This window comes from Drosophila elegans, unplaced genomic scaffold, assembly GCF_018152505.1.
Source record: "Drosophila elegans isolate 14027-0461.03 unplaced genomic scaffold, ASM1815250v1 contig_397, whole genome shotgun sequence".
Lineage (NCBI taxonomy): Eukaryota > Metazoa > Arthropoda > Insecta > Diptera > Drosophilidae > Drosophila > Drosophila elegans.
In genome coordinates this window covers 3,888,803-3,897,577 of record NW_024545782.1, presented here as the reverse complement: position 1 = coordinate 3,897,577, position 8,775 = coordinate 3,888,803, and the positions used below count along the sequence as shown (strand labels likewise).

Sequence of the window (8,775 nt, the reverse complement as noted above, 5' to 3'; positions counted from 1 at the left end):
TAAATATTAAAATAATCACATTTTTTCTGAACATTTATTCATGTTAAATATACCTCTTTTTGGGCAAATTGATTCAGGATACTACTTTTCAGAAATTTATCCACCACCAAAGACAGAACACTAAATTTTAACACAATAAATATTTAAAGTGATAAGATTAAATACATATTTTACACTTACAATTTACATGTCCGTCTTGCCCGCAATTAGAAATAGAAAAACATCGATGTTGCACGCCAAACATCGATGTAACCGATGTTTTAGAAACATCGATGACATCGATATTGGCATCGGTGGTTTACCACCTCTACTACACAAGCCAGGCGAAAAAGTGGTGAAAAATTGGGAAATAATTTTCGGACAAGCTATTCTATAGTTTGTGCATTGCTAAGTCGAAGCACACATACGACTTTATTCTCGCTAAGCGGATGGCTGTCTAAGGTAAGTGGCTTGTGTGCTTCTTACTCCATCCAGGTAAACAAATCGAAACCTAACCTCAATGTGCCTTTTTTCGCAGACGAGGAACTTCAGGAAAAGGTAATAACAAAAAACGATCCCAAAATGACCCAATATCTACCGCCGAATTTGCTGGCGCTTTTCGCTGCGCGGGACCCCATACCGTTTATGCCGCCGGTGGACAAGTTGCCACACGAGAAGAAATCCCGCGGCTACCTGGGAGTGGCAAAGTTCATGGCCGACTTCGAGGACCCCAAGGACACGCCGCTGCCTAAAACGGTGGAAACGCGCCAGGAGCGGCTGGAACGGCGCCGCCGCGAGAAGGCCGAGCAGGTGGCCTACAAGCTGGAGCGGGAGATCGCACTTTGGGATCCCACCGAGATCAAGAATGCCACGGAGGACCCGTTCCGTACGTTGTTTATTGCCCGCATCAACTACGACACATCCGAGTCCAAATTGCGACGCGAGTTTGAGTTCTACGGCCCCATCAAGAAGATCGTCCTGATCCACGACCAGGAGTCAGGTAAACCCAAGGGCTATGCCTTCATCGAGTACGAGCACGAGCGGGACATGCACGCCGCCTACAAGCACGCCGACGGTAAGAAGATCGACAGCAAGCGTGTCCTGGTTGATGTGGAGCGGGCTCGCACGGTCAAGGGCTGGCTGCCCCGTCGCCTGGGTGGTGGTCTTGGCGGTACGCGTCGTGGCGGCAACGACGTCAACATCAAGCACTCTGGTCGGGAGGACAACGAGCGAGAGCGCGAGCGTTACCGGCTGGAGCGGGAGCGCGAGGATCGCGAAGGTCCTGGCCGTGCTGGTGGCGGCTCCAATGGACTGGAGGCTCGGTCTGGACGTGGTTTCGGGGCAGAACGACGTCGTTCCCGCTCCAGGGAGCGACGCGATCGAGAACGAGATCGCGGACGTGGCGCTGTAGCAAGCAGTGGTCGGTCGCGAAGCCGCTCCCGCGAGCGCAGAAAACGCCGAGCGGGCAGCCGGGAACGGTACGACGAGTTCGACCGTAGGGATCGGCGCGAAAGGGAGCGCGAACGTGACCGTGATCGTGAGCGCGAGAAGAAGAAGAAGCGTTCCAAATCCCGCGAACGGGAGTCCTCAAGGGAGCGACGCGAACGGAAGAGAGAGCGAAGGGACCGAGACCGTGGCACCGGAGCCGGCGGCGATGTCAAGGAGCGCAAGCCCGACTTCCGCGACATGGACGTCATCAAGATCAAGGAGGAGCCTATCGACGATGGCTATCCGACGTTCGACTACCAGAACACGGCCATCAAGAGGGAGATCGACGACGAGAACGAGGAGAAGTTCCGGCCGCCGCCTGCGCATCACAATATGTTCAGTGTGCCGCCGCCGCCCATTCTGGGGCGTGGCAACGCCAATCCGAATCCCAATCCCGACAACGGCCAGCAAAGCTCCAGCGACCCGAGCTGGTGGCGTCAATAGAGAAAGAGTCACGGAGCCATCTTTTAAGGCTAATAATTGTAGAAATCAGCCGTGCATGGGTCGGAACTATTTATTCATTTGACTCGAGGCGCAGCAATCCTGGAGAGAGTAACCATAGCAATCTACGGTTCCATTTTACACAGCAAATTTTAAGGTACAGCTTGGAGAGCCGCCGAGCAGAACAACATTATTACAACCCAGACCGCTAAACGCCAGAATTCACTAATGTGTGCGTAGCTTAAATCATTTAAATTTATAAGTATCTCTTAACAAATGAATATGAAAGAAAAGTAAGTAAAATAAAGCTAGCCCTACATGTGTTTGTTTCCCCACCTTTGGTAAGGGGGTTCAAGGGAATACGGAGAATCAGCAGCTGGAATCGGTCGGAGTCGAATACGGTATTATCCCATGGTGGTTCCTGGGATTTTCTTACTCACTTAACTTAAGCTCAACAAAAGCAACTTGAACACAAACCCTTGCACTAACCCGTGCCTTTTATTTTCTCTGTTTTTTGCAGTTTTCAATCAATTGAAAATCTGAATCTGACTAGTGTGAAAGCAAAGTATAAGTATTTAATCGAACAGAAATCCAAAACGGAAATTAGTTCCGTAAGAATTCGTAAACAAAGCCCAAGTCCAATATTTCAAGCCCACACCAGGTAATTTGGTCTACGCACAAACCTCACTAATCCATGCGTCTACCGTTCTAGGACCGCTCTAGAATCAAGACAGCTACCGATACTTCCCTCCTCTTCTCCGCTCTGGGTTTGCCGGTTGTGGTGTGTAAGTTAAATCGGGCTAAATTTAAAATCCTTTCGAACCGAAATACCCGGCTTGTAAGTTTCCCGGTAAGATTTCTTCGAGTGTAAGGCAGCTTTCCTTTGTTTGGTACACATTGCGAACTGCTCTGATGGTCTGTGGCAACTACTTATCCATTATGTCTGTAACCAATTTTACCATTTCGATCTTTTCATGTACGTTGCCCTGATCGTTATCGTACTGAAGAGGAACCCGCGGCCGAAAGTCACATAGAAAATAAATCTGCACAAAGGTTTGGTAAATGGTAACGACTGGTCAGATCAAGTCAGGTCAGTTTAGGTCGTGGATATTGACAAAATTGTGGGGACTTTTATTTTCGTATTGTTTGGCAGACAAGACCCACTCAACTGCTTTTGTAAGATATAAAACGTTGCGGCTTACTGGGAACAAAATTTCGTCTAACTACATAGTTACCTACCTATTACCAAATAATTAAGACTGTGGTTGGGCTTCAATGTTACTTTATTTAGATTTTATCGTCTAATAAACACAACATTTTCTCTTAAAAGCCAAAAGAAATTGTTTTATTTAATTAGAAGCCTCCGCTCAGTTCCAAAAGATGATTTGTATTTGTTATACTCTTCCTTGCAGAGGGAGTTATAATTTTGTAAGGAGTTTAAAATGCTCTGAAAGAGACATTTCCGCTAATTAGGATCTAGAATCTAGTCTTAATCGAAAAGGTGAGAGAACCTGTGACTATTCAGTCTGTTTTCATGCCGTTTGCAGTCACAAAAAGCACAAAATAAATTAGATATTCACAGGTCAACAAACATATATAGTTTTTACCCTTGAATAATGTGAAATTGATATTAAGGAACAGGGTAATTTTCGATTTTTTTCTCTATTCGAACATATTTAAGTAATTCATATTATCGAAACAAGTTTTATTTCCTATTAATTTTGCTCGGCGTGTGTGTCAATTAACTTATGACTGTTTTAAACTAATTAAGCAATTTAAAAATTCCGAAGACTAAACCCCTACACTGTAAGGTGTAATGGTATTTAAACATCCTTGGGGATTACAGGTCTAAATAAATTTTGGACGTTCAAATTATAGTCAAATAATAATAATTGAAATCCAAGTGTTTCACTTTATTTATAAATTTGGCGACACCTCCGAAAACCGCTGCCCCGATACTGCATTTGTTTTAAAGTTATAAATATTTCGAAGATCTGATAAATAAGAAATTAATCAAATTTGGACTGGTTCTCGTGAAATAAGTTAAATACTGTTACTTATTTGTATTTTTTAGTTTTATTAGCTCAACGGTTGACGCTTATCAACAAATTATGGTATAGATATGGAATCTAATGGAAACGAACGTTGTGAAGTTCCAAATATTTGTCCAATCAAAATTTCAGAAGATATACCCTTGCAGAAGGTGTTATAATTTTAGTCAGAAGTTTGGATCGCAGTGAAGGAGACATTTCCGACCCTAAAAAGAATATATATTCTTGATCAGCATCACTAGCAGAGACGATCTAACCATGTCCGTCTGTCCTTCTACTACCGTCATTCTATTGCAGGTAATACCTACATACATGAGTCGAAATAAGCCGCACGACTTTAGCATATAGCTCCTATAGGAACAATCGGAAAAAAAATTAACAAAAATTATAACTTATTTTGTTTTTTAATTTTTTTTTATTCGACAAAGATTAAAGATTTTAGAAAAACGGTTTTAATTTTATTAAATTCGGTCGACTATAACATATACATGGCTCCCTTTAGAACTATAAAATAAATGTAACTTTAGTTCAGAACTACGCTTTTAATTTTATTAACATCAGAAAACGATATCATATAGACAACTTCTATATTTTCAAATTTTATTATTATTTTTTGTTTTAAAAAAAAAGCACTAAATATATTAAAAAATATATTTAAAAAAATAGATATATAACATATTTAAAACAAAGAGGGAACCCTAAAATTTTTCTTAAAATATCTCTCTTTTCTCATCATTAACTTATTTAAAAAAAACCGGACTCGAAAAAATAGGTTTGTTTTTAAAGTTATTGACAAAATAGTGTTTGTTAGCCCTAAAGTGCAATGTGAACAAACGAATATCTGTACGACATAACGATATTTATAGAGCCAGTGATATTCATGAAGAAAAATAATAAGGGGATTCCTTAAATGTTTTGCAGAAAATTTAACGAAAAATACTCAGGTAACCAAAACTATTCAATCGGTTTCGGAACACCCTTAACGATTTTTTTGAATCTATAAAGATTGTAATTGTTAATATAACATTATTTATTATTGCATGATTTATACAATATTTATAATATTTACAGATTTCGTCACATGAGTATATGATTAGTGGTACTAGGCTATCAAAATTTCTACCCTTTTGGAAATATCAATGTTATCGATGATTGCACGCTGATCGATGTTGCCAAATATCACGAAACATCGATAGAATGGAATAAGCATCGATTTTGGTTCCAGCTCTAGTTTTTTTGGCGTGTAGCAGAAAGCAAAAGGAAGCCGCTTGTGGAAAATTTCAACAGCCATCGGCGAGCATCATACCCCGAGAGAAATAGGTAATTTTTCGCAGCAAAACGCGCCTAGCGACTGCTCCCCCAACATTGCGAAAACTTTACGCTTATGATTCGCTAATTAGCGCGTGTTCTGTGCGGCATTTTGTCTCGTTTCTCGTACAGCACGCCCGGCATTCGACGCTCCGCAAAAACTTCTTTGACCACTTAGCAGCAGTGACGAGAATCGAAAAAAAAACAACATGTCTGACGAAAAGAAAGGCGGCGAAACTGAACACATCAACTTGAAGGTGCTTGGCCAGGATAATGCCGTTGTCCAGTTTAAGATCAAGAAACACACACCCTTGCGAAAGCTAATGAACGCCTACTGCGACCGTGCCGGACTCTCCATGCAGGTGGTGCGCTTCCGCTTCGACGGACAGCCCATCAACGAGAACGACACTCCAACTTCGCTGGAGATGGAGGAGGGCGACACCATCGAGGTTTACCAGCAGCAGACCGGCGGCGCTCATTAAATATACTTAGTTAAGTTACTCATCCCTTTATAACTAACAAACAACAAACAAAAAACAAAAAAAGAATCAACAACATAATGAAGAAACCAACAAAACAGGCAGTAAGATTCATTTGGAACGAGTGCGTTTAGTACAACTGTAGATTTTGTCTGTATGCAAGACCACAAGAGAGATAAACTATTGCAGACAAGAAAATGGGAAATAAAGCATTTTATAAACTATATCAATTATTTTACTGCCTGATCGTCGTTTTTTTCTACCTTGTAAACCCGGCGTGAATTTCCCGCTTTATATCCCTCTTTCCACGCAAACACACGCACACATTCAATTGCACTCATGTGAAATGCGCCCATGTGTGCGAGCAGGATTGGGTTGAACGCGTATGTGTGCGTGTATTATGGTATACATACACAGCGGGCCCACTGAATTTGCGGGAAAAGTACATACATCAGTATGTACACCGGCAAATCTGCAAAGTCTGGGAAAACATAACCTCAAAGTTCGAGTAATGCATATAAATAGAATATGACGTCATTTTATGGAACCTTCTGGGTGAAAAGTGCATAGAGGTAACTATAACCTCAAAATTTCGACTTACTAGCACACCATGTATGTTCGTATTTCCAAGACTACATGATTATTGCGTATGTATGTACACCATGTAAGTATGTATGTATACATATCAGTTTTTTTAAGTACAGTTGTGTAAAAATAAGTATGGCATGCATAAAATAAAAATAATGTCGAAATGACAGCCAAAATATTAAAACAAAAAATCTTTCCATATAAATTTATTTTTATAATTATTAAATATTGCTAAAAAAAAAAGTATTGACCTACCAAGACTCAATACTATAACTTATCGAAAGATTTCAATTTTTTGTAATGCCGTTCCCAATTCATTTTCGAGATATTTGTTAGTTCTAAACGCCGACTTTACACGCCCATCAGGCGCTATCGCTACATCAAGTAAAGAGATTTAAACAACCAAAAGATTTAAAAAAAATTTCTCTTAACATAAACATGCTCATACATACATAGATACACCAATTCCTTCATTTTATTTGTTTTCAAATTAGTGAATAGACTTCACCATCAAAGAAAATTTCGCTTTTAAAACATAATAATTTTTACTTTATTTAAAGGTCTCATAATTTATTTACAATCGCCAATTTGTTCAGTAGGGTGATAGGTATAAGCTACATTTCTTTATTAGGAGTCAAAAGTTAAGAATGTCATGTTTAAATATGTATGTACACACAGTGAAGGCACCAATTCCCGCTTAACAATAATTAAAACCGCCGCCAGGCTTACACCCATTCCTTGGGGTTCTTCAGGACCTTCATCAACTTGCCCTCCTCGGACTTTGACTTGGGCTCGTGCATGTATTCCCAGCGGGCGTGCAGGGGCAGTGACATCAGTATGCTCTCGTATCGGGCACCGGGCGTATATAGTCCGAACTTGGTGCCTCGATCGTAGATCAGGTTGAACTCCACGTAGCGTCCCCGGCGCAGCAGTTGCCACTGGCGCTCGTTGTTTCCATACTCCTGGTTCTTGTGCTCCCGCACCAGCGGCATGTAGGATGGGATCACGGCCCGGGCGCAGCTGGCCACAAAGCCGAATGCCGCCTCCTGGTTGGGCGAGTCGATGTCGTCGAAGAAGATGCCTCCTATGCCGCGACTCTCGTTGCGGTGCTTGATGCGGAAGTAGTCATCGCACCACTTCTTGAAGCGCGGATAGTAGGTGGCGTCGTGCTTGTCGCAGGCGGACTTCAGGGTCTGGTGGAAGTGGCAGGCGTCCTTCTCGCAGAGGTAATACGGCGTCAGGTCCGTACCGCCGCCAAACCACCACTGCTTCTCCCCCTTGGCGGTCTCCACCTCGAAGTAGCGGTAGTTGAAGTGAATGGTGGGCACATGGGGATTCCGCGGATGGATCACGGCACTCACGCCGCTGGCAAAGAATGGCAGGGCGGCGCCCTCTTTCAGGTTCTTTCCACGTGCCCGCATCTGCTGCACTGCAGCCGGTGGTAGGGATCCGGTGACCACGGATATATTAACACCCGCCTTCTCGAAGACGTCGCCATCCTGTAGGACGCACGTTATGCCGCCACCACCCTCCGCCCGCTCCCAGCGGTCCACTTTGAATTTCTGACCACAGTTCTCTTCCGCCTCCAGGGCGCGGCAGAACTCCGCCTGGATCTCCATGATCAGCAGCTCCATGCGGTGCCGCATGTTATCCTTGTCCCCAAGCAGCTCCTTGGAGTCCGTAATGGGTTCGGCCATGAACCGCGAGGTGTTCAGCTGAACCCCCTTGACCTTTGGGTTGACCGCCTCTGCGGAGTGTGCGTACGTGACCGCCGAAAAACTGGCCAGGCCCAGTCCGGTGCCGAGAAGAAAGCCCTGGACATGCTGGCCTCTGGTTCGGCGGACCAGTTGGAAGGTGCCCAGCGACACAAGGGATATCGTGTGACGAAGTGCGTTCATTTTTGTGCTGTCGCCTACTTCAAATTTGTAACTTAACTTAAGTACTTTCCCTCAGCGCAGTCTGTTTGTTATCTATTTTCACCGGCATTTCTAGTTGCATAGTCGCCAGTGTGACCCTACTTTGACATTTGGCTGTCTAAGGTTTGAAATTGTTCGTAATAAAACATAAGTTATGTAGTTTATTAGGGCTGTTTAAATGATATTTTTCCGTGGTCTAGATTGTACTTCGCAAGCCTATATTGTAAGAAATAAGTCAGAAATGGCGAATTCGCTGACACGACTTTTAAAATTCCTAATTTGGATATATACAGCTGCGGTCATAATAATAGTAGTTTTTTTTAGTTAATGTAAAAAGCAACCAAAAATAGTTTGGAAAAAAAATTGTTTATTATTATTTTAAGTTTTTAATATTTTATTATTATAAATGGGTCAAGCGTAATAATACACTCTAAAACACACCAAAATAGATTTAAGAATATGATTGTACATATTAATTTAACAAAAATCAGATGTTTAAAAATGTTTTACTTTAATTCGAAGGGC

General features: G+C 42.4%; 3 protein-coding genes across 4 annotated transcripts; 2 read left to right on the top strand and 1 right to left on the bottom strand.

The window, feature by feature from the left end:
- The first annotated feature begins 286 nt into the window (after window positions 1–286).
- On the top strand, window positions 287–2,215 carry LOC108135281 (U1 small nuclear ribonucleoprotein 70 kDa). The gene is made up of 2 exons (XM_017255962.2): window positions 287–441; window positions 518–2,215. Exon 2 carries the CDS (start codon window positions 562–564, stop codon window positions 1,909–1,911), a length of 1,350 nt encoding a protein of 449 aa, XP_017111451.1. The 5' UTR covers window positions 287–441; window positions 518–561; the 3' UTR covers window positions 1,912–2,215.
- A 2,938-nt stretch (window positions 2,216–5,153) lies between these two features.
- LOC108135189 (small ubiquitin-related modifier 3) lies at window positions 5,154–5,970 on the top strand. 2 transcript variants are annotated; one of them, XM_017255810.2, is made up of 2 exons: window positions 5,154–5,279; window positions 5,400–5,970. In XM_017255810.2, the coding sequence occupies exon 2, from the start codon at window positions 5,477–5,479 to the stop codon at window positions 5,747–5,749; it is 273 nt and encodes a 90-aa protein (XP_017111299.1). In that variant the 5' UTR covers window positions 5,154–5,279; window positions 5,400–5,476; the 3' UTR covers window positions 5,750–5,970. The 2 variants fall into 2 exon arrangements, with proteins under 2 accessions (XP_017111299.1, XP_017111300.1); XM_017255811.2 differs by having other exon boundaries at window positions 5,179–5,279; window positions 5,360–5,970.
- An 890-nt stretch (window positions 5,971–6,860) lies between these two features.
- On the bottom strand, window positions 6,861–8,347 carry LOC108135295 (oxygen-dependent coproporphyrinogen-III oxidase). Its single transcript, XM_017255979.2, has one exon. It carries the CDS (start codon window positions 8,230–8,232, stop codon window positions 7,060–7,062), a length of 1,173 nt encoding a protein of 390 aa, XP_017111468.1. The 5' UTR covers window positions 8,233–8,347; the 3' UTR covers window positions 6,861–7,059.
- Between the last annotated feature and the right edge of the window lie 428 nt (window positions 8,348–8,775).